The 26,696-nt window shown below is 36.5% G+C and overlaps 1 protein-coding gene and 1 long non-coding RNA gene across 5 annotated transcripts in view; one reads left to right on the forward strand and one right to left on the reverse strand.

Moving 5' to 3' along the window:
• Nucleotides 1-26,696, forward strand: part of LOC134529356 (potassium voltage-gated channel protein Shal) — a 536,371-nt gene that overhangs the window by 200,353 nt on the left and 309,322 nt on the right. For all 4 annotated transcript variants that reach the window (XM_063363335.1, XM_063363338.1, XM_063363336.1 and 1 more), the window contains exons 2-3: nt 8,055-8,217; nt 11,708-11,896. In XM_063363335.1, coding sequence (XP_063219405.1) covers nt 8,055-8,217; nt 11,708-11,896 — 352 coding nt within the window. The remainder of the gene's footprint in view (nt 1-8,054; nt 8,218-11,707; nt 11,897-26,696) is intronic.
• LOC134529359 (uncharacterized) overlaps nt 16,261-26,696 on the reverse strand; it is a 59,712-nt gene continuing 49,276 nt past the window's right edge. Inside the window, exon 2 of the long non-coding RNA XR_010074547.1 lies at nt 16,261-16,844. This is a non-coding gene — a long non-coding RNA (uncharacterized LOC134529359). The remainder of the gene's footprint in view (nt 16,845-26,696) is intronic.

Genomic DNA, 26,696 nt, shown 5'->3' on the forward strand with positions numbered 1-26,696 from the left:
TTGTACACCAGCGTAAGATTAAGCGCAAAAGTGAGGATTTGGTGGCACGAAGTAATGCTTCATAATAAATTTATACTAATATAGGAACAATCTTATGTTAAAAAGAACCAAAATAAGCCAAAATAAGCATTTTAATTTGTGTATGTATAAAACACAAACAGAATCGTGCAAAATGAACTATGCCAATTATCGAAAACGTATGCGACAAAAATCTTATTCTTCAGTCTGCAAAGAGAATATAGAGAGACAGCGAGTTGGTCTTCTGCGCAACGCTACACGATATACGTCACCGTGTAGGTCAAATATTGGTTATTCCTTATTTTGGTAATGACAGTAGTAAAATCCGAGCCAATGTACGATAGATTAAAATCTTTCCTAAGTAGGCATGACTTTTGTTTTGTTCTGTTTCTATAGCTTTATTTTTGGTAATGAAATACAAAATTATAATAATATTTTGAGTTTAAAAATCTAATATATAAGTCATACATGTGTCGTATTTTTAATGTGTATCTTGAATGCTGATTGGACAAGCAAACGTATCACGTGTTTTTAGGCACCGTAGATGCTGGCCACAAAAATAATTTACTGCACAGCTCAACGCACGAACTACCTCTATTTTCACTCTATGATTCTGTCCATACTGGTTTTCGAAACTGTGCTGACATCGTTGATTCTTCGGTGTTTTTCAGTTTGATTTCAACCGGTGTTGGATTTGTCATATTTATTTAGCATAATTATACCTATTACTTCTGCAGGTTTCTGTGTGGAATGTTTACGCGTACTTGTAGCCAACGGTCAGTATTGCCAGTTTCCTTGCTTTTTTCATATAAATTATGTGATGTATTAAACTTAGCCCTGAAACGTATCCTTGGTTCGCAAACGCTTTACTTTAAACTTTTTCTAGCTTGTCTCTAAATGTCGAATTCATTTCTGAACGTGTATAAGGATTTTTTTGTGCGTGTATCACATGAACTCGATAAATTGGTAGTTACATATAGGTGTTCACTTACTTCGTCAAATTCTCATCTTACTTGTATACAATTAAAATATCAACCCATTACATTGGCCAGTCATGACCAAAATTTATACTTTTAATAAGGCGCTTAAAGTGATTATATATATACTGCTTGCTACCAAATAAAAATCCCGTGAAACAGACGATGTAGAGGTTCACTTATTCACAGTAAATTACAGTGCCATTCAATGGTTGACTTCAAACCTTTTTTTTTCTTTCGTTACAGCGCGAGTACACTCTTATCTCTACAGTTTTTAACTCGTTTCCTAACTCCAGTACAAAAGCAAATAGATAACAAAATTCATTTCAAGTGTGAAAACATAAATTATAACGTGAATTCTGTACAAAAATTCATAACGTGTTACTTGAAACATATTAAAATACACCATTCATTATCTGACATCAGTGAGACCATATTTTTGGTACATGTGAACTCATGCGTTTCTCCAAATAACGCATTTAATTAAAAAGCACAGAACGTGTTAAATTAATATTACTACTAAACTGGTCTAAATAAGTCATAGTTAAGATTCTAATATCGTATTTTAATACTTTAAATTAGTTAATTTTGATTCCTGTAGTGACATGTAGAGAACAATGACACAGACAATGACAATGACATACCTGTATTCCAATTCTGCTTTTTACAGCAAAAAACGAAAGGTATCAAGATTGAAGTGTTTCTGGAAAAAAGTGTAAAACATGTAATTGGCTAAATTGTAATATGATTTTCGATTGGGAAATATATATATAAAAAAACATAAAATGCTGCATTTATTACTCCAATTAATATTCAAAAATTTCCATATTCACTTTGTTTAAAATATTTATTGGCTGTTTTCTAATGGTAAAAATCTGAGGACTGACATTTGTATTAAGTCTTTTTAACTTGCATTAAATTTCATAGGAATTAATGCCTTCTTAAAAACGCGAAAACCATAATTGCTCACATTCAAGAAACAATGTCAGTCGGCCTTGTGGATTATATCAGTAGTAAGAGAAGGTGCTTTGAGTACAACACTGTGGGAGCGTTTAGCAGAAATATTTAAAACTGTAAATTTAAAAAAAATAAATACATATTGTGGGTAAAATGTACTATTTAACATATAATTGTCTAAAGAAGCTTAAGTAATTGATGGAAAATTAAAGCAAATGTGGTAGACAGCGTGAATTAAATAACAATTCGTTAACTTATATAATTTACTGGAGAGTGACAATTTTGAAAGACTTATGGGCTATATAGGCGAATGGTGAAACTAGGATAAGACAGTGAACACTGAACTGTGACGGCAAATGAAATAAATGTCCTATAGTTATTTTTATCATGCATAAAATAATGTTTTCATTCAGTTCTGTACCTCCATTTTACTTGTGTGTCTACAATAAATTGTACATTCATTCAAAATAAATATCATCGTGTGAATGTCAAAAATAATTATTTACATTATGAAAGGTTTCTTCTTGCATTCTGTCTAACATAAACATGTACTAACATTAGAAATAGATTAAAACAATACATTAAAACCCTTACGCGTTTGGTAACTGTTGGGTTTTAAACTTGGTCTTTTTTTAATCTATACTAAGAGGAGTTTGTTTGCTTGTTTGTTTGAACGCGCTAATCTCAGGAACCACTGGTCCGATTTGAAAAATTATTTCAATGTTGGATAGTACATTTATCGAGGAAGGCTATATGCTATATTATATTATCAATAACATTAGGGATCCTTACTAAAAGTCCAATTTAGAATCAAATGCGTTGGAGGGGGTTAGATACAACATGCAGTACACGTACGAAGTGTGTGTTGACAATGCCGCAGGCGCTAGAAGTTTATTTCCTATTGCCTATTAACATTGTTGCCACGCAATAGATGCCTTATCATTCTTAATTTTCCCATGCACGTAAAAAACACCCGTGTGATATTAACAACAAATCAATCAGTACCCTCATAAGAGTTCAATTAGTATTTAAATACTTTTTATCACTTTAAATCGCAAACCTAAACTATTGTTTTTTTTTTCCTCTCTCTGTGTTTAATTTGTTTTTTATTGCCCTTTTTTTTAAGTATATATATTTTACAGACTTGAAACTTCACAGTAATGTTCCTTATGTTACGCAGGATGGCATTTTCCCATGGGTGGTTAAAACCAGGCAACCGTGGGTACTTTATCTGCATGAGAACAGGATTTTGCATTGTTCATGCCTTCTGCGTCTCCATGGCAAAGGGCATCGCGCGGCAGTGGCGTACCCACAAGGAGGGGCATGTATAATGAGCGACGCAAGAGTGATCTTCCTGTAGACTGCCGTAGCGAAGTACGGGTACATCAGTTGTACGTTGCGTTCACGAGTCGGTAAACCATCGGTGCTATTCATTTTCTCTCCGGTACATTATACAGCATTGTAATAAATTTTTACTGAATTTTTTTATTTACCATTACTGTAAATGGGAGATGTGCCTTAATTTTTTTCCATTAGTATAGCCGTGCGAAGCCGGGTCGGGCAGCTAGTTTTTAATATGGCTTATTGAAAGGATCATATTCTTGTATGCAAGTCAAAGCCTTAGAAATATTTTTCGCTGAATTTTGTATTCAGATAGGCTTTTACTAAGTTAGATTTGCATTAATTTTTGTTTTTGACAGACCAAGATAAAAATAAAATTTTGTACGGAAAAAGTAACTATGTTTAATAAATCTTCAATGGGCTTTTTAAAATTTCTGCTCAACTTGGGAATAAAACTTCTCATGTTCCCATGTGGCAGAGATAAATTTATATTCAAATATTTTTATTAAACATGTTTTTTTTAAATCTATTTGCAATAGATTTTCGTTAGCTTTTTACTCATTCCATTATAATACACATGCCATGAGTTCGTTTCCTCAATAAAACATCATTAATCTGTTGGAAACAGGTATGAATAAAACTATTTTCTGTGAGTCGTTTATAAAACCAATGTACGGGCAAATGACCGAATTATATGCTCCTATGCATGATTTACCCATGACGAAACTTTCACTTGATGATGCGCCGTATATATAAATATATTTTTCCACTAAATTAATCCTTGAGAAGGGCTTGTCAAGCATAACACAAACCGTGTGATACTACAATTTTCTTTTTAAAAATACATATGTTTATCAAAAGACTACTAGATGATTTTTAAACATGGTTTTATACGAAAAGAACACACTTGCATTTCGAATAAGTAGGCGATTGTTCAACACGTTCCGTATTTTTATAACTGTAAATTTCAGCCACCTAACATATCTGAAAAAGTTTTTTTTGACAGCTTTACTTTATAAATTTTAACACGGGAATAACCAAAATAAAGGCAAAAGAAGTTAGTTTTCATGTAGATTTTTACTTTATAGAGTAGTAGGTTGAAAGTTTCAATGCCGCAGGTTTCACTTCGGTTAACGACTGGGACTTCGAAACAGTTGGGGTAGCTGGGAGAATTCCTCTACATAAATCTATGTGAAGATAAATTTCACCCATCTACCGTTTTCCTCTTACGTTAGTTGTATAAAAGATAGCCTGGAAAATTTAAAATTCTTTTAAAAACAGAAAATGCAAATTTGGCTTTTAGTACACAGTAAAATTATTTTATGTGTAATTTTAAATTTGATATTTGGTATGTATGTAAAGATTTGCCAATTTTGGTTTGTATAAACATAAATAATAGCTATAAAAACCATTAATAATATGATTTCTAAACATCTCTTTCATTAAAAAAAAGAGGAATTTTATCCTCAATTACCCGTAACCGTTCCATCGTCCTTGCCATAGAGCCAGCCTGCGAGAGCCAATACAAAGCATTTCGTCTCGCTCTGGGCTCTGTTGATCTTGTACCTTGCTCAGACGAACACATTTGAGCAGAAGAGCTCTCAAGGCCCTTCATCTTCATCCAAGTTTAATTCTGAAACATTTTTGTCAAACTACAGCCCAACACTAAAAAGGATTTCTTCAATTCACATCATCAAACACTATTTGGAGAGCTACCGATTTTTATAAACCCAACCAGAGAACGGTTGAATACTGTAAACTTTTAAAACATATTTTTTTAACCATTTCGTAACCGATTTTATAAGCATAACCTTAATTTTTTTTATCACAGCAACATTTTTACTTTCTCCCCCCCCCCCTAAGATCTGTTAAAGCATAGCATCAACATAGCAGCTGGTAAATACAAACCAATCGGAAAAAAGTAGTAAATAACTAAATAAAAATAATATATTTGAACAACATACGAGTATCAATTAATTTCAAATTCCAATTTTAAATACAATATTAAAGAAGGTTTGAATTTTTGGTGTCCTATGTATAAAAATTGCATATCTATTTTTAATGAAACACTTTTTGTTTTTAAAGGTCAATTAAAATACTGCAACACATCTTAGAGTTCATTTTCTACACAGATAATGTTTTTTTTTGTTGGAGTTATAATATAGCACCTTCTTTCTTAAAAAAAAAAAAACTTTACGAAAATAACTGGCATCAAAGTTCATAACAAAGCGAAGACGTTCTTAAGACGCCACTAGCGTTAAAATTATCTTACACAGGTTGATTTGGGTGCAGTTTGATGCAAAATTTGATAGTGGTAGCGGTTTTTTTTTAATGAAATATCATGAACATACGTGTAAGCATTCATGCAGTGTATAGGTATTACGCCAGTGCTTAAAAGCCCAACGACATCGTGTGTCTGTAAGTGGGGCGAGTATATTTGGGACCAATCTACTCATATTTGGCGGGTTTTATCCGCAGTTGTTAACGCTGGTTTTCTGTTTATTATGCGCTTGGTCGAGGAAAATACATTATTGTAATTTGTACATTTTAAAAACTATTTTTAACATGAAAATTTGAAACACATCCCTTTAAGTGAAAAATAGTACTCGAGGTGAATGTAACCAAAAATTAAAATAATTTTAAAAATAACTTTCTATTTAATAAATAAATTCCTAGCGCTGTGCAAAGTAAATACTAAATTATATTTTGTAAAGAAGAAAAATACAAGAGGCTGAATGGTTTTGCGCCAAAAAAAACTCATTAGTGGTATACCTTTCTTTCATAGGAACCATAAGAAAACCCATATTAACACACACCAAATTAGCAACAGCCAAAATTCCTGCCATTTAAGAGATTACTCCACGAGACTGCAGTGAATTTGAAGCTTCAAAACTGAGAACATTCGCATAACACAACGAATAAGCTAGGTTCAGTCGTAGTCAAAATATATGAGTAAATTAATCATAAAGAATTACTCAGAATGAATAAAGTCCGAATTCACATAGATCACGGAGAACTGTAAACAAATGAAAATCTAAATGGCTACTGTAATAAGTGTTTTTTTTGCAACATGTTTTGCTTTATAGAATAAATATTTTCATGCAAGGTAAATTAAATTTTGGCTAAAGTGAAACCAAAATAACTTATAAGTACCAAAATAACTCAGAAATACAAGGTACGAGACAAAGAATTTGTTTATCAAAAAATAATTTATCATTCAATATTATTTTGCTGAAAATTTAAAAAATTTAAATGGGTGAGTAAAATAACAAATAAAAAATACTAAATTTTTAATAAATGTTTAGAAGTGAAAACAATTAAAAAAAAGAAATGACGGAAACAAGCCATGTTGTAGCAAAGATTTAAAATTCAATTCCTCATTAAAAGCTCATATTGTGTTTTTAAGTTAGTTTTTAAGGAAATATTTTATACATTTTTATAAAAATAACAAGAATGAAAACAATGATTAAGGTCGGTTTCCACCAAAATAAATAAATTGATGTGACGAGAACCTTAAAAAAAGGAATATTTTTTATCTCATATCTGCTAGGGTAATATAAAAAAAATTGAGTGATTTAATCTCTGGAGGTAAGGCCATTTGTGTGCTGAACAAGAATAGGCAATGCCAAGTTAAACTGACTGCTCTCACACAAGTGGATTGTGGAAGACCGAAGGCACAGGAAGTGAACAGTACCACTAGAAAACAATATATTTGACACAATTTTTCCTTCACTTAAATTACATTTGAAAAACTGGTTTCCTGAGGACCTGGGATTAAACCGTGGTCACTAACATATGAAGTCAAGTTACTTGCGTGCTCTACTTACTTCATGCAAAGTGGGAAGTATTTCTTTTACGTCGAGTTGGATTTTTGGTAAGATATTTTCTTAAAATAGTTTCATTCAATCCAAGCGTTTTATAATTTTAGCTTTCTCACTAAAGTGCAAAATAATTTTAATCTGTGTTCTACATCTTGATGTAGACAGCCAAGACAGTGTGTTTTATGCGTTGTTACACCTTTAATTTATAAACTGTTACATCAGGGAAATTCTGCTTTGTCCTTTTATTTACAAAAATGATTAGGCTGAGTATAATGTACAATTTTAAAGAGTAAATCGTATCTGTGCGATGGAAAATAAACATTTACTGTCGTTAAACGTACGTCGATCAACCTACACGAATAGCCTAAATATAGCTTTGTGTGCAAAGAATTCTAATTTTGATTTCCATACACTTTCTGTAACGTATACAACCGTCACCTTGAACATCCTTGGATGCACACATCGTTATTTGGGATTTGACTGTCTTTTTTTTTTTTTTTTTTTTTTTTGCAGTGGGAGTGAATGTCGCAGCACTTAATGGAAACCTACTTTCCACTGATCACCGATCACACTCGAACATGTCCGAAGTTCGCCGCTCGCTCGTGCAACTTCGCACTCAAGATGGAAAAAATTACCATATTACAATAAAAAATAAGTTAAACGAATTTTAGCCAAAAAAATTTTTAATTTGCAACAATTTTACGTATTACAAATGTAACTGATGTAACATTACAAACGTTTCATCTTAGTTACGATGACGTAGAGGTGCGGAAACCTATCCTTCTGAAAAAGAAGTTCCATAATGTACGTAACAAACTTAGTGGCACAAAAAGGCCAAAGTTGCACGAACGCGGATGCCTCGGGGTGAGTGAACGGCAGGTTGCCGGCGATGCGCGCGTCAGCTCTCACCGCAAGCGCTGCGGTGTCTGTGGTGTTGCAGGTACGGTGACATGGTTCCCAAGACGATTGCCGGCAAGATCGTAGGAGGGGTCTGCTCTCTCAGCGGTGTGCTGGTGATCGCTTTGCCGGTGCCTGTGATCGTATCCAACTTCAGTCGCATCTACCACCAGAATCAGCGAGCCGACAAGAGGAAAGCTCAAAGGGTGACGCTTCGAAACTATTTGCAATCTAAACTTTTTGTCAACCCCTTTTTATAGCTTCCCCACTAGCCTTTGATTTTTCAGATATCAATTCCCAGCTCATTTTTTGTACAACTTCGTATTAGGATAGGGCACCAGGCAAAACTTTGTAGGTTTAAAGTGTTCATCTATGAATATTAACAAATTGTGAAATAAGCAGCTGTTTCATCTTGTAGGTTTGAGAATGAAACCGTTTATTAAATATCAGACTGTAAGGAAAGGAACCTATGATTTATGTCTTTACATGTAAACATTTTGGTTTAATCTTTCTAAATTTAAATTGCAAAATAAAATTACGGGGAAAAAATTACGAGATTTTTGTTTGTTTTACCAGACACGAAATAAATGGAGCGCTAAGGGTGACATTCCCTGGAACAATTAAGATAGTGTCACCTCTATTTGCAAAGCTTTAAACTGGTGCACAGCATTTTTAATCCTGCAATGTGGCGCGTAGGCACTTAGGTGACAAACCTACCTTTTAAATGTAAGAAGTCTCTCACAAAGTTCAGCGCAGTCGTCTTTCATGATTTTTCATGAATCACATTTGTTTATGTTTTTTAAATGATAAATCAATCTGGACACAACTTTTGATGGTAGTGGAGAATTTATACTAACCATTTCTTATCATGAGTTAAAAGTTTAAAGGTCCAGTGTTATTTGTTTACTGACTGCGTTTTTCCCCAAGACAATTTTTTTTAATTAAAAAAAATACACGGAAATTGTGGCAAGGTTATTTATAATGCGAATATTATTTAAAATTTTTGTTTCGTTTTTAATTTTAATCAGTAACAAGTCAAATATAGTCTTTTGACATATTTTATTACCATTTTTAAGATTAATATTAAAGTTTATCGGTTCTGACATATTTGTGACGAATACATACGATAAGAAGTTTACGGCAATGCTTTATCCAGGACTCGAACCCTAAACCCCTCGCACATCATGCCGTCGTGCATTCGTCTGCGCTACGGAGGTCGGCATTTCCACCCCTTCGTATTGGTCCATTTCTTTGTCACAAATATCGTGGCTTTACAGCATTGAGTGTTAGGAATTGTCAGGAGACAGCATTCTGTGACGTAATTGAAGTCGCTTTTAAACTCACCATCGCCATATTGCAATACCGAACACATTGCGGAAATTGTGCTTGACCACACTTGTGATGGCTCATAAGAGTGAACTTGAATTTTAGTAGTTATTAACAGTCACTTCCATAAAATATAATTCTGTAAAACTGTTTCAACGATGTAGAACCTGTATTTCATTATATGTTTTGGGTGTACCGCAAATATGGCGCAGACCTTCAGTTGGACAAACAGCGGCTTCACGCAGTATCCATGTAGTTAATGCATGCAGGGTATGGCATCGTCGGCATGAGTTCGTGGTAATCAATAAGTAAACTAAATTCACTAAATTAAACAGGAAAATTTAGCACTCACAAAAGCACGCTTGTGTGTGAGTCCATCTTGTCACATAAATCCACTTCGTTATTTTGACTAATGTAAACATTCAAAAGATTTTAACAAATGACGAATAAAAAATAAAATTAACTTAAAAAAACTTACAACAGTTCTTATGAAGTTTTAAAGTTAAAAAGAGCAATTAATTTAAATAAAAGATATAGACAAATATTAAATTATTTAAAGGAAAAGAACAAGTACATAAGTTAAAACGGTACAGTATATCTCACTTTAAAATGATTAAGAAATCCCTTCATCAGTTAAATTATTCAGCCAATGATTGATATTTATTTTTATTTTAAAATAATTTTTGGGTTTTAATTTTTCAGGAAGATAACTAAGAATTAAGAAGCAAAAATTCTAAAGATTTCTGTGAAATGGTTTTATGAAATAGAGGAATAGGTAATTTTATATCTGTCTTTGCCGTGTAGGATAATAATAAGCTACATACTCGTTATTGCAGCTATAAAATACAATAATTTAATATCAAATATTATTTAAAGTTTAAAAATTTCTTAAACGCGTACGTATGTATTTTTGAAGTTATACTTCTTTAGGCGCGTTATGAAAAAATGACGAGAGTGAAATTTTTAGATGCGCGCGCATCACTGTAACACAAAATTAACAGGTTCAAGCTGCCCCCTAAACCGCTCATTAAGTCTCGAAAAAATGCTACCAACAAAATAGAAATAGAACCTCTATTAGTCGCGCATGTTGGCACGTTCGTCGCCTCTGATCACTGTTTTCATATTTATAATATTTATACACATGTTTCTAGTTTCTACATTCACAACACGTGTTTTAGTTTCATACAAGTGCGAATTATATATATGCTAATAAATTATATTCAGTAGTGATTTAAATTAAATATTTTGATTAATATTATTTACTATTCGTAAATATTAGTACAAAAAATTGTGCCTTTATACCTTTTCAGGTTCTCAAATATAATTGAGGTCAACTAATGGTATGTATTATTTATTTATATAAATTAAAATATTTTAATTTAATATAATTAATACTAACTATTATTAAATTATTAATGTTAAATATTTATTATTGGTTATTTAATATTTAAAAAATAAAGAAATAAATTTAATAAAACATTTGATAAAAATTTTGTGATAAAAATTTAAATTGAACATAAAATTAAATATTAATTTTAATATTTATTATTATATTGAATAAATAATAAATATTTATAAAAATAAATAAACAAATTTTATGAAAACTTTTTGATAAAAATGAAACAGAATATTAAATTAAGAAAATATTAAATATTTAAAAAATGAATAACTTACATTAAATTTTTGAATTTATTATTAAATTTATTTATTTTATTTTAAATTATTAAATAATCAATAATAAATATTTAAAATTAAGAATCTTATAATATTTAGTACAAATTATGTAACATATTTTTATTATTCTCTAAATTTATTTGATTTTTCAAATGTAAACTGAACTTTATTGACTGTGTTGACTATCTTTTTCCAGCCCTTTTATTATTTTATTGTAATTAATTATTTGCATGCAAAAACTATTTTTAACGATGCCAAAGAAGTATAACTTCTCACGCGCGTAGGCCTACATAAGTACACGCACCCATTTTTTTTCAAAATGAGTCAGGTAATGTAATTTTTTTCTCACCTCAGATCATGTTCGGCGCCATTTTGGTAGGCGCCCAAAACATTGGCTGACGTGTCGTGTTTTCGATGTGGAAACAGTATTCAATATTTTTTTTTTTATGAAAGTGACAGTGTTATAACGACATAGATTCTAATTCATACTTAATAATCATCGTCAGGCGTGTTCAAGTACCATTTCCGCACTGTTTGGGCGTTATAATAAGATGATAGCGAGGTAAAAAAAGTGACCTCAATCACATGACATGACAATTCCTAACTCCGTGAATGCGTGCGTGCGTGGGTGCGTGTACACGTGTGTGTGGCAAGACTGGCTGCTGAGAGACGCGCTCGGCGCTGCGCGTGTTCCAGAAAGCGCGTCTTGCTCGTATACGGATAGCCAAGGCCTCGTCGGGGGCGGCGTTCGTGAGCAAGAAGAAGGCGGCGGAGGTGCGACTGGCGGCGCAAGAGTCGGGCCTGGACTTGGACGATTCCTACCACCAGGAGGACATCTTCGAGCTGCAGCACCATCACTTGCTGAGGTGCCTCGAGAAAACCACGGTAAGCCACTCCCCGATGTGGAAAAATTAACTCTGTTTCTGCACGAAATTCTGGCCCATTGGAATACCAGTCTGGCTGGAGATGAGTCCAGTTTCAACACTGTATTAGTTTAAAATATACGACACCATTAAGTTGACGATGAATGCAGCTTTGTTTTCTCTTAGCAAAACATGTTTGTTTATAGTCTTAAAAAAATTATAGCAAAATAAATAGTGATTAAAAATTATTAAATAAATGAAAATGTTATTAACCAAATCATTAAACGCGCAACTTAACTATATTCAAATATAATGTTTTCACAATGGCAAATATTGATGTCGTAACTAACCATTTTATTATAATTTGCTGTGCGGACTGCTGCGTATTCTGTGTTACCCACCAGAATCACGAGTGTAAAAAATTTATTCCAGGAAATATACTGGAGCAATGGCTCTGCAGTTTTGGAAGAACCCCATAAGCGAGTGCAGATGGTTCAATGTAGTCGAAGGGCAAAGTAAGCTTCAGGGACTTTGTAACAGCGCAGTCGACCATGCATTTGGTCCCGGGGAAAAAATTGCGTTTCGCCCCAACACCATGTCCCTCCAACCCTCACTGTACCAAAAAATACTTAAAAATAGTTAAGCACCGGAAAACGTTTGAAAACAGAGTATGTTGGATTCATACATGTCGAACACGTATTATATTGTTTGCCATTTTCGCGGAAGAAGTGGAAATTTGTCTGCAAGGAAGGGCTTTTGCCCGAGCTTTCAAAGTATGCAAAAGAATAAAAAAAACATACAAACCAGAACAACGTTTGCAATACTTCCACTATGCACTAGCCTGAACCTGGAGCTAGGTGGCGTTGTGTAAGACATTGGACTCGCATTTCATAGGACCAGGATAAGAATCCAGGTGCGGCCATCCTGGTTTCCCGAAATCAATCCAAGTGAATGCTATACCATGGTCCATCCGTTTACCAACAGCCCTTGCCTGTGCCATGTGTAACCGTCTGCAATGACCTGGCTGCTAAAGAGACATTAGGCCATTAACGTGCTCCGTACTCTGCCGGAAGTCAAACGCCATCCCGAACTTTCTTGCGTCCCACCGCAGTGACCTGTGTGTGGCTTTGTGAGAAACAAGTGGTGGACGTGACGAAGGCATAAATATTGTTATAAAGAACGCTTCAGTTGTTGTGTTGAAGCTGCTGAATTTACAACAACTCTCAAATTTCAAAGGCGTATTAAAAATTGGTTGTCTGTAAAGTCGGTTTACGGACGATAAATTATCAGTACAGTACTGTTTCTTATATAGTTACGCAGTTAGTGCTGCAAATAACAGCTACCATTAATGGCAAATGAACAAGTTCTGGCGATAAATTATACGACAAAATAATAGTAAAACAAACAGGAAAATCTGCTATGCTGCATACTACCCCATAAACAGAGCCAAAGGTAAATTCTTGTCCAGAGACGTGCAAGTAACGACATGCAAACACAGGAAAAGTGGGACACAACCTCCGCATACTGCCATAAAGATACATTTTACCACCATAAACTCTGGTAAACTTTCGCACGACACACTCGTAGAAACAGTCAAAAATGCTTTTATTTACCGGCACCCACGAATACCATTTACTATTCAAAGGTCATTCACTTATCTCTGACGCCAGAAAATCCACAGTATCTGAAAAGTTAGATGAATCCCAGGTCAAAGCCCTTGTCGGGCATGGCAAAATCTTACTCAATAAAGTGGCGCTGTAGAACAGAGAGAGGCGTTTTTCTCTTCCAAAAAGCGAACCGCCGCATCAGGTCCCGCTGAAAGTCGGCAGCTGAGGTAGGCACGAACGACGAGCAGGCTAACTCCATGGTCGGAGTTTCCGTAGCTCATTTTCAAACGTCTTCCAAACAAACGTGCTCACAGGTCCGCTACTCGACACCTTCTTCCACATCATGGCCGCTATCCAATCTTCTTTCTCGCCTCACGCAGTTGACTACCGCGCCAACGTCGCCTCAGGCAAAAACAAACGTCGTCGCACCAATTTTGGTTTCTCAAATATTTTGAACAAAACCCATTGGAACTATCACGCAAAAGGTTTGAACCTACAAACTTGCTTTTACGATACTTAAAAGAGTTAACTGGAAAAGGATAACATTTGATAGCCAAAAACAAAATTACGGTTTTAAAATAATAAAAATATTAACATCTGAGAAAGTAGTCCAAAACAAAATTAATCAAACGAAACTCGTTACAAAACTGTAAACAAGGTAAATAAAATAAAAGCTCTTACCTCATAAAGCAAATAAGTATTGAGAAATTAAGTAAAGGACCAAAAAATAGTGGCAGTAATTGCCACAATGTTTGGAGGTGGAAGCAGGATAACTATATTGACTTAAAGGAACAGTGTTCTGATATTCTGATGTTCTGATGATCAATATATGAAAGCATGATTGGCGAAGACAAACAAAATTTTACGTTGTGATATACCGATTTATATAACGTTGAATTTTATGACAGTTAAAATGCAACGAAAAATGATCAAATGTAAAAAAGCGAACCAATTTTTTTATAAAAATTTCGAATATATGTATTTGATATCAAGGTACCATTGTACATTATAATTCATTGTGATGAACTTATAGAAGACTTTTACAATTTCGTTAGGGTTGAAGTAAATGAACTGTGGAAGTTTTATAACGACTTTGTATCATTCAATCAATGAATGGAACTTTAACGAGTTTAGCAGGTTATTTAAATTATTCCTGTAATGAGAAAGATTGATTGAAATCATTATTTGGACAAACGCCATTGCTAGCAATGGCATATGTCCCAAACAATGATTTAAATCAAGATTTGGCAGACTGCAGGAAATAGCAAATTTAATTAAGAAATTCTTCTGAAACACTAGAGCTATTAGATGGCTCTTATGTACCAGCCAAATAATGAATAAAGCAACAATTATTTTACGAAATTATTGGGTAGCAAAGTATATATTTGCCTCACGTTGGTGAATGGATTTCAGTGCTGTTGGCACGCCCTTGACGACCCTGAGCCAGTTGTAAACAAGGAGAAGTGGTTAAACAATAACTTGTAACTGGCTAAAGAATGTGACTATGGAACCCAATGAGCATTCGAAAAATTATTGATTATATATAAACAATTTGAGTCATGCCTGGAGAACCCGAGAAATAATCGTGCTTTTGACAACGCAAAGTGATATGTCTTCAGTTCTTGCTTTCATTACTTTGGGGCAGTGGTGGGGTGGTAATTTTCCTTTAAAAATGTTATAACTGCTATGAACCAGCTTGAGTATGTTGCAGAATCAAAGAGAGCTCTATCTGCTACAAATGAACAAAAAGACAAGCCAAAATCGATAAAGACTACATAGCGAAAAACATTTAATAAAGTTTTTGACAATTAATCGATATAGCGAGTAGTTGGTGAAAAATACCACATTTCAATTTTAGCCACGTAAGAAAATAAATCGCTTGGGATTCGTATAACCAAATTATTCAACAAATCAGGGGAAAGTAGCTACCTCATTGCGGAGAGATAGGAACCGAAAATTAAACCTTGGTATTAACAGTTTTTAGTCCACGACGATTTTCTATTGTTTGATTTTCCAAATTGGACTTCATAAGAATAAAAATTAATTTTTTGAATGAACATCCAAAAGTACATAGTAATACAGCTGCTACAAATAGTTTATCCTGTAAAGTCAGTAGTATATGATAATTTTTCCGGTGCCGAGTTCAGGATTGTGAATCAAAAGCAAGGGTCGGCCATCTTTATTTGTAATGTTACGGCGGCCACTTGGATGCCCTCGACCTTAGCATGTTCTTGACAGTGACCTTTCACCTTGGTTGTCATATTGTACTCCACCATTTCAACATCGAACTCCCCACTACGCAAACATTGCCCTTTCGATATGGTAGACATTTCCGCAATTTATAAAAATTGTGACATCATGGCGGCCATCTGTATTCGTCTTCTGAAAGACGCCATCATGAATTACATCACATCAGCAATCTCGTTGTTGTCTGCTGGAGGCCACCATGTTGAATGACATCACAGCTGCCATCTTATTTTTGTTCTGCTGCAGGATGAAATCTTGGATACCACCACAATTGTTTCTGATTATTGTTCCTTAAGTGTGCCAGCATCACTCTCTCTCAAGCACATAAGGTCAATGTTCCATTACCTACCATTGTTGTTGTGGTTCTTATAGACAAAAAAAATAACTTTTTATACAAAATACATTGCAAGCGAGGTTATTCAAACTATGATAGCTCGGACCTCTGTGTTGAAAAACATATTCGTTTAACCGCATGGCCATCGAGACATTTACCAGACCGAGAATGAAAAAAGGTTTATAAAAAAACACATACTCAGGATTGTAATTATTTTTATTTCGAAGGAATATTATCACCTCCAAGAGGGCGTAGCCAACTGTCCCGCTTCGTTACTATCACCTGATAAATGAGGGAAAAGAGTGGATTTTTTGGTTCCAGAAAGTAAAACAATGATTTCGTCCAGGCGTTGGTATCTCTGTTTCAATTTAACTTTCCATTATTGGTCATAATATAGAGCTACATCATGTGAGTTAATTAACAGAAAGCATATACAACATGGAATTGAGATTACATTAACACAAGAATGGGCCGGCCTGTATTATACAAGTCAAACAAATTAAAGAAAGTTCGTGACAATTAAACATTTTCAATAATCGTAGTGAGGTTCTTGATTTCAGATTGAAATAATGTCGTGGTTGGATGCTAGTTAGAAAATGTTTTTTTAAAAAATAGCAAGGCTGTCGTTTCGAAGATTGTTGGATGTAGTGGGACAGCTGACGAGATGTCATAGGGCCTGGGTCATCTGCCCCGATGGAGGATGATCCAGTCCTTGGAAAAGTACCTGGGTTCGGTACTCGGTGCCTTGGTCCAGCACTTGTACTCTGTTACTTGGTCCCTGTCTGTGAACAGATCCAAACACACTTTAGGAATAAATCACAGACAGTAGGTGGAATAGGCAGAAAATGCCTTCTAGTTACGATGACATGTGGGGGAAGGGCGGTGCTAAAAACTCACCAAACAGGGTGGTGTCTTCCAGAGTCTGCCCGACGATTGACCAGGCGAGCGCGACGCTGATGATCCATGATTCTCAAAAAAAAAAATCTACGATGACTTATACCTGACTACTTTAGTTAGATTTACGTGGACTGACTAACGCCTAAACGCTACTGTGTTGGGAAACATCCCTTGTCTAATCTGATAAAATCTTAAGAGAACAACATGGCGAGGCGTCCGGATGATGTCTGGTTTTATGCAGTCAATCCTGCATCGCGGCACGCAGTACAATAAGTTAGGGACGGCCGAGACTCGTAATTAAAAGCGATGTTAACAGAAGAAAGTGGGGGTCTACAGATTTTGAACCGAAAGGTTTCGAACATTACCGAGTTACTTGACGAGGAAGGCAGACTTCGATATCTCGAAGTTGGAGGTACTGCCCGATGTCAGCGCGATCTACTGAGGTGTGGCTGAACTGAGTAGAGATCGACTCGCGCGGCGCAGCTGGTAGTAGCCTTTAGCTTATGGAGCTGACGGAGCCAGCGCTCTGGTGGCCTGAAGATTAACTACTTGAACTGGTTCCTGCGGGAGATGCCAGAAGGCAGGCGTTCCGCAGGCGTTCAAACTCCCAGGGGAAGTGATTCGCAAAAATACCGCTAGGTGGCATAAGTATGTACTTCATATACCACAGTCTTGGCCTTGGGAAGAGACCGAGCCTGGCCGGGGTAAGTGGCCGGACCAAGACCCGGGGCGGTGTTCCCAGGAAAGCTTGAAGAGGGGGGAGGGGTAAAATTGCGGAGCCAGTGGGAAAGGTGGTCTACAGGACCCGGAATCGTGACTATACTTTGGCGAAGATGATTCGTGATCATGCCAGGGAATGCTCGCGTCAGGCGAGGTCTAGGAACTGGCCGGTCCTAAGAGTTTGCAGAGTCTAGCAGTTCTCGTCACGAATCGGGGACGAATTACAGAGAAGTCCGTGCGCCAAAGCGTGAATAAAAGGATCGCCCTGCTGGGTCATTGAATGGTAGACAAAATCAGATCTAGGGCTGGGAAGACTTGGGGAGACAAGTCTGACAAAGGTTGAATGGGAGTATACAGGAGGAAGAACAAGTTTAAGTTCATGCAGCAAAGGAATGATTGGAGACATTATTTAAGTTGAAAAAAAAAATTCAAATTTAAACTGTGCCAAAAATATTAGTTGACGGCACATACTCCCCCACTGAAAGGCGGAGCCAGGGTAAGAAACCAACACTAAGCCTGTGAAGTCAGAGAAACGTTCATACTTACCCTGTAAAAGAATCGACTGAGATAAACTACTTACATTACATAGTAAACCTACTAGATAACATGATTATACAAAACAACCGTAGGAACTAAGTCACATTATAATTCCTGATTTACATAGAACTTTACAAACTAATAGGCATGGTGATTTATGCTTTACATACAACTTTACGAACATAACTCACTTATAAATAAAGTGTCATTACTATCTTATAAACTAAGTGGTACAACTTTCTTATGAAGTAAGTGTCATTACTCTTTCTTGTGAACTAAATGTCATAGCTCTCTTGTAACTTGAATTTCTTTACCCTCTTACAAATTAAGTAGCGACACTTAAAATTAAATTTTTAACCTAAAACATTCTTAATATAAAATATTTGCAACATTAACACTCTTACAATCTAGTACAATGGATTTTTATTACTTACAATTAGGACCTAGGTTTTTTTTAAATGTATTATCAAAAATGAGTGTTGTGGATGGCATGCCGGAGATTAGTATAAAACTTCTCATATAGAAGTAGAGAAAACACCTAATTCACGTTAGGATGCACTTTCTTTAGGTGCGAAATGTGTGCGCGCGTTATGTATGCACCAGAACTTGTGTCGGCTAGTGCGAACGTCACTGGGGTTAAAAAGCGTTGGATTTGCCGTGGGCCACTCCAACGATATGCAAGCTTGGCCGATCGCTTGTCGATAGCCTTACTCTGTGGGTTTGCTTTGCACATTACCATATCATCTACCCTGTATGGATTAGGTGAACGTTTCTTATTGTATTTCTCCCTGCTTGCCGCGTGGGCTAAGTTAAGGTTGTGTTGAGCTCTTCTCCAGACCTCTTTTATGTTGCAAGTGTTATCTGAGAAAAGCTCATGTAGTGAACAGAGATTAGAAAGAGGGTTGTTGGGTTTATATGTGAAAATAGGTTAAAATTGTGTGGTTTTGTGACCCTCATGTCGGGCATAATTAAAAGCCATTTGCAGGCAGACCAAATTGGTATCCCATTTATCCTGAAAATTCGCATGATACACTATTAAAGGAGATGGGAGGTTCCTATTAAAACGCTCCGCATGTGAAGGCTGTTAATAATAGGGAGAAGTGGTTACATGCTCAATGCCATGGGAAAAAACATATTCTTGAAAAGTCGGGATGTAAACAGTGATGCGTTATCTGAAACGATTATTAAAGGTAAGCCTGATATTTTGAAAATGTTATTTTTCAATGATTGTATTGTAGTTTCTGCGGTGGCTTTCTGGAGGGGAATAAGCCATAAAAATTTAGAAAATGCGTCAATCGCTACGAGAAGCATGGTGTGTCCGTTTTTAGATCGTGGAAAGGGGCCGACCGAATCTTAAAACAATTTTTGCATTGACCTTTCAGCCACATCTGATGTTAAAAATCCAAATTGTGTTTTCTGTGCTGGTTTACTCAGGGCGCATAACTAACATAAATGTACTCTTTCAGCAAAGTCTTTGTGCCTTCCATCCCAAATAAAATGGAAGCCTATGCCTTCAATTGTTTTGTATGTGCCCGGTGTGCTCCAATAGGTGAGCTGTCATAATATTTGAAAACCATGTCTCTTAAATTTTGTGGAAGAGCTATTCTGTAGGCTTTACATTGTGCTGTTCGTCGGTAGAGGAGTCCTTTTGAAAGCTTACAATACTTGGGCTGTGAACCTGTCTTTATTTGCTGAATAATGTCTGAAAGGAAAGGATCTGAATTTTGGTGAGACTGTAAGTCTGAAAATGCTAAAGGAAAATCTGTGAGAAGGGCGTGGCTTGAAATGGGAGGTTTCTCCTGAAGAAAAGATTTGGAGGGATTCTCGAACATTCGAGAAAGAGCATCTGCCACGATATTCTGTGATCCTCTGATATTTGAATTGTGGATTTAAGTGAAGAAATTTTTGCTATCCATCTGCCCAGTTTTCCTAGTTGTTTGGGGTGAGCTAAAAGCCAAGTGAGGGCCTGATGGTCTGTCTCTAATAATGATTCCCTGTGCTCAAGGTATTGTCGAAATTTGTCGATTCCGAACACAACTGCTAGACACTCGAGTTCATAAAGAGAGGACGATTTTCTCTCTTGGTAAGTTAGAGTGCGAGAGGCGAAAGCTATTGGTTGCCTGTGGCCATCAAACTCTTGTGATAGAACTGCGCCAATGGCGACACTCGATGCATCTGTCTGTAGAATGAATGGCTTAGTGAAATCCGCCAGTCAAAGGACAGGTGGACTGGCCATGGCTTGTTTTAAATAATTAAAAGCTTTATCTTGTTCAGAACCCCAATTGATGTGTTTTTTTTCGAAGGAAATTTAATGGGGCTGTGTGTTCTGCAAAATTAGGGTTAAATTTAGCTTAGAAATTAGCCATTCCAATAAATCTTGAAATTCCTTTTGGATATTTCGGTGGTGGGAAATACGCGATGCCCTGTGTATGCCTTGGGTCAATCGTTACTCCTCTACTGGAAATTATGCGTCCCAGAAAAGAATTTTCGGAAACAGCAAACTTAACATTCTTTGTATTGACTGTTAGTCCTGCTTTACGCAGTCGGGTGAGAACTTCAGATAGATGAGTTATATGTTCTTCAAAAGATTCAGAATACACTATCACATCGTCAAGATAATTTCATACCAATTTTAATATTTAAACCGCCAAAAACTTGGTAAAGTAGGCGAGTTAATACCTGGGCGCCTGTGGCTAGGCCAAAAGGAACTATTTTGTATTGATTACAAATTCCAGGGCACGCAAAAGCTGGTGATTGGTTTTGAATTTGGAGTTAGTGGTATTTGATGATAAGCAGAATTATGATCAAAATCGCTAAATTACTTAGCTTTGCTAAACCAATGACAAGCTCAATTCAAATCAGGTAATGGTACCATTTCTATGTCTATTTGCCGGTTAATTTTTCTATAGTCCACCACTAAGTGGTAACCTTTGCCGTTAGGGACCAAAAATTCTGGAGAGGAAAAGCTATAAGTCGATGGTTCAATCACATCCCTGTCCAATAGGTCTTGTATATGTTCGCGCATTATTTCCATTTTGGGGCCTAATAATTGATATGGGTGACATCTGACTGAGGATTTATCCAAAAGTTTTTGTCATATTGCACTAAGTGACTACGACCTAGATTTTTTTGTCATTACGTCTGGGAAGCTATGGCATAGATTTTCCACTGCTTTTCTTTGCGATGTGTCGAGGTGTGTCACGGATAACTCACATCCATCCTCAACTTCAGACTGGATTGCATTAACATTACTCTGATGCTGGGTTTTAGGAGAAACGAAAGGGATCACAATTGATTCTTTTTATTTAAAATTGAAAATTCTTGCCTGCAAATCAGTTACTAAGCCTGTTTTAGATATAAAATCAGATCCTAAAATGAGGTCAGTGGCTAAGTCCTGTGAAACAAAAAATGGAAATATCCAGGAAAATAACTCAATTTTAATTTTAATGAAGGCTACAGTGTTAATCTTTAATGGTTGCTCTGAGGTGGTGAAACATTATATCTTTATTGATTCAGTGTTATGAAATAATTTCTCATTTTGTAAAACATGAAAAAGATTTCCAGAAATAAAACTTCGGAATGAGCCAGTTTCAATCGATCCTGGAATTTCGTGTTTGCCAATCAAGGTGCTAGCATTAGGCAATACTTTTGGTAGGCTTGCAAAAATATCATGATAACTTCACTTGCATGGATTTTTAGGATTCAAGCAATTTTAAAATGTTCTTTAGGTTCGGTAGAATTTTTTACATTATTTGAATCTGTGGCCGTTTTGCGTTTTTGCCCTCTACGAGACTTGTTTGACTTTTGTGATTTATTTGAATATTTTGTGCGTTTTTGTTGTTGCTGTGCAGTGTAATTACCTTTTGAATGGTAATTGGGTCTGTGACAGTATTCTCTCGGTGCATGCGGAGTAGTGATTACACTGCATAATTTACGTTAAGATGTTTGTTTAGGTGGCGCAGACGAACCACTCGCTGGCCACCTGGTTACTCGTTTTTTTGGTTATTGTTGTAATAATAATTTCTCTGTCTTTATTTTGTGCGGCATTCGTCAATTACATGCCCGGATCTTTTAATAAATTTCCAAATTTCTTCTGTCCCTGGGGACGGTTATATCCACTCTGGTGATTATTGTAATAATTTTGTTTTGTTGTGAAATTGGTGTTCCTGTTTTCCTTTCTCTGTTGTGGTTGTGACACTGAAAGAATGGGGTTTCTATCAGGGAAACTCAGGTACTGGTTTCTTTGGTAGTCGGCTAATTCTACATTTGTGGCATGAATACACAAACGATCCAGCTCGGCAAAAGTCTGTGGTCGAGCCTGAAAAACTGCTCGGGATCGCTTTGCAGGACTAATTATATCCAGTATGTTTGAAACAACTTCACACTCTGAAGCTCCTAGGCGAAGGACTCGAGCAGCTTCATTTATGTCAACAATGTATTTACTTAATGGTTCGTATTTCCTTTGAAGCCTGTTGTACCAATCAAGTCTCAGGTTTGTGAGCATGCGTGCTGGAATAAAAAAGCTTAATATGTTAGCGTGGTAATGATCAAAGGTTAAGTAATTTTCTATGGCCAACGAGGTTCGTTCACTAAGAGGTGGGTGGGTATAAATGAAAACTATTTCAAATAACTCCTTATCGGGTAGGTTTCATTTTAGGTGTAGTTTGAGTAATTATCGCAAAAACTCAATTAGTTTTTTCGTATCCAATCCATAGGTTTCTGGCAGATTGGTGTGTAGCCTTTCCACTGGGTGGGCGATTTCGCTATAGTAATGTGCTTCATGACTTTGCACAGCTACTTCGGGGGGTGATTCGGCGCAGGATTGTGGTTGTTCGGGGGAGGGGTACTGCAGGTGCCAGAGGGAGGTAGGTGGTTGAGGGGATGACTTGCGGAACTGGTAGGTCAGGTTGGGGAATAGTTGTCACGGTGATGGGTTGTGCAGGTGTAGCCTCCGAATTGTATGTGCTGTCTTGATATAGGGGTGGCATTTGAGTTCCAACTGCGGCAGGGGAGTGAAGAGTTCTGGGGTGGTCTCGAGCGATGAGGATGCTGATTGGAATTGGTAGTAGGCATTTAAAATGGCTGCTGAAGTGAGAGGAAGGTACATTGGTTGGGTGAGGTGGGAGGGGTTGTCAATGAGTTCGGGAAAAGGTAGAGTGTAGTTGACATTAGTGACTGGGTGGGCTACCGGCCTCGTGATAGAATTAGAAGTGTACCATATATGGGTATTTGGGTGACTGATAGTAGGTATTGCAGGAGGACTCGGGAATGGAAATGAGGAGAAGGGAACTGGGGGCGGTGAGAATACTGGTAATGAAGGTGCCAGAGTGACCTTGTGTTGGTGTTCCGATATTTGTGTTTGTATTTGTATTTGGTATTGCCTGCTAGACTAGCGTTTGTTCCACACTTTTTTTTCCTCTGGAGGTCAGGAAGTGTTTCATCACTGTCAGAGGGTGTCTTTTGTAGTGTGGCGAGTTTATTTTTCAATCTAGTTGTGTAGTCGGGAATTTTTTGTCGGCACTTGTCTATTTCTTTTCTGTAGACACCGTTTAATTTACCTGCTGATAGTATAGATAGGTTGTTGAGTCTTGTGGCGACGTGATGTATTCGCTCGCGTGAGGTTTTTTAATATGTTTGTTTTGTTTCTCTCGTTGTGCACTTCATTAACGTAAGTTGTAATGTCCTGGAATTTACTGCATGCAATGTTAAATTATTCTAGGGGGTCAAAGCTAAAATTCCAAGTAGCTGGCTGAAATTTCGATTGGAAAACAGCTCTAAGTCGTTTCCTCAGTTCTTGGGCATCCCCTGAGGTGGGTTGACCACGAAAAACGAGCTCATATGCTACCTCAAACTTAGGGAGGTACTCTGGAGTAATCATAATTGGACTTATCTTAACTTACTTGAGGAACTCAAAATAAGCATGCAACTCTTATTCTAGTCTTACACACTATACAAGAAACACTGTTAGATTTAACTTAAATTATCATATATCTTATTCTACATGCTCAGTGGGTTACAGACTTACGCAATGTAGAATTCCCGTCGGGAAAGAAAGGATCAATGTCGTCTGTAGACAGGTGGGTGTGGGGAAGGGGGGGGGGGAGTCAGCATGCGAGCCGCAAGCGTGAGATAAGGCAGGGCGAGAGGGAGAGAGGTGGTGAGAGGGGGTGGAGGTTTGACGTGACTGAAAATGTTTCGTGTGTGGGTGCGCGTCACAGCTGTCTGATTACAAGGCCTCGAAGCACCCCACGAGAGACGAGAAGGAAAAGTTGTCTCGCGAGAAACTAAACTGAATTCCGCAAAGATATTACACTGAAAATATTACGAATATTCTTGTAACTACCTACGAAAAATGCCAGCTTAAAATTCGTCTAAAAAAAAATGGGCGGTTCTAAGAGTTTGCAGGGCCTAGCAGTTCTCGTCACGAATCGGGGACGAATTACAGGAAACGTCCATGCGCCAAGGCGTGAATAAAAGGATCGCCCTGCTGGGTCATTCAATGGTAGACAAAATCAGATCTAGGGCTGGGAAGACTTGGGGAGACAAGTCTGACAAAGGTTGAATGGGAGTGTACAGGAGGAGGAACAAGTTTAAGTTTTTGCAGCAGAGGAATGATTGGAGACATTATTTAAGTTGAAAAAAATTCAAATTTAAAATTTTGCCAAAACTACTTGTTGGCGGCACACAACGTACGTATTATCAGTATTTGCTACTTAGAAGTGCTAGTGTAAACAGCATCTGTAGAAAGTGCTGCCGTCAAATTGTTTTCAATAGTCGATACCAGGGGCGCTAGTGCCACATAGTACACTTGTCAGATAGAGGGCACTGCTGTCATATTGACGTCGGTCATTAGGCGGCTGTCTTGGCCACTATTTTGAAAATCTGTAATTATTTAGCTATAAATTTTTAACAGCTCCAAAAACTCTAAACTAACATTATTTATTAAAATTATGATTGATTCGATCGATGCAAAAAGTTTTATTTTAGGTAAAAATACTTATTAAATAAAATATGGTGTAAAATCCTTATAGAGGCATAAATTCCTCATCTATCGGCCTCCAGTAAGCCGATGATGACATATTGACTGCTATCTTGGAAAGTCATAATTATTAACATATAAATTTGGATAAAAGATCCAAAAATCATTTAAAATCGCAATTAAATATTAATAGATTCGATCATTTGTGTCGCTGTTTGATACCGTGTAGTACTTATATATATATATATATATATATATATATATATATATAATCGGTTAAGTTATATATTAAACAGTCTCGGATAAAATAAATAAAAAACAAGAAAATATTATATGTAACAGCAGGGGAGTGGAGAAAATAGTTAGCATACACAATTTGACAGTTATTAATGGAGCTAGGGTCGTGTGTTCGATACCTACTACAAGTATAGCAGACGCTTGAAAATTATTTCTTTCATCAAGTGGAAAAATGTATACAAAAATGTATGAAGTTAAGATTAGTCATGTACTTTTATCCTTATGTGCCGCCAACTGGTATTTTTTGCACAATTTCAAATTTGAATTTTTTCTCAACTTAAATAATGTCTCCAAACATTCCTCTGCTGCATTAACTTAAATTTGTACCTCCTTCTGTACACTCCCAAAAAACCTTTGTCAGACTTGTCTCCCCAAGTGTTCCCAGCCACTACTATTCAATGACCCAGCAGGACGATTCCATTATTCCCATCTTGGGGCACGGACATCTCCTGTAATTCGTCCCCGATTCGTGACGAGAACTACTAAGGCCTGCGAACTCTCAAGACCGAGCAGTTACTAGACTTAGCCTGATGCTAGCACTCCTTGGCATGATCGCGAATCATCTTCGTCAATGTATAGTCATGTCTACGGGTCTTGTAGACCTGCTTTCCCACTGGCATCGAAAACACGTGTCGGTGGCTCGCGTATCTCCGCAGCTGGCAGGTTTCGGATGTCAAACTAACAGTGCCGCGCGGGGGGAGCGGAGGGCAGGAGGGAGATAAAGCGACGACCCAGGTGCGCACGGCACATCTCATGTTACGGCGGTATGTGATGCAGCCCAGCTAGCTCTGCACCTGCGCATGACGTGGCCTTGCTAACGTTCTAACAACATATAAGAGAGTAATGACACTTCATTTTTAAGAGAGTTTTGTTCTTAAAGTTGTATGTAAAGAATGAATCACTGTGCCCATTAGTTTGTAAACTTCTGTGTAAATCATGAATTATTATGTGTCTTAGTTCTTAAGGTTGTTTTGTATAAAAACGTTACCTTGTAAGGTTATCATTTTGTAAGTAGTTTATTCAGTCGATTCTTTTACAGGGTAAGTATGAAAGTTTCTCTCACTTCACATGCTTAGTGTTGGTTTCTTACCCTGGCTCCACCTTTCAGTGCCAACTGGTATTTTTGGCACAATTTCAATTTTGAAAATTTTTTTCAACTTAAATAATGTCTCCAATCATTCCTTTGCTGCACAAACTTAAACTT

This window comes from Bacillus rossius, chromosome 2, assembly GCF_032445375.1.
Source record: "Bacillus rossius redtenbacheri isolate Brsri chromosome 2, Brsri_v3, whole genome shotgun sequence".
Lineage (NCBI taxonomy): Eukaryota > Metazoa > Arthropoda > Insecta > Phasmatodea > Bacillidae > Bacillus > Bacillus rossius.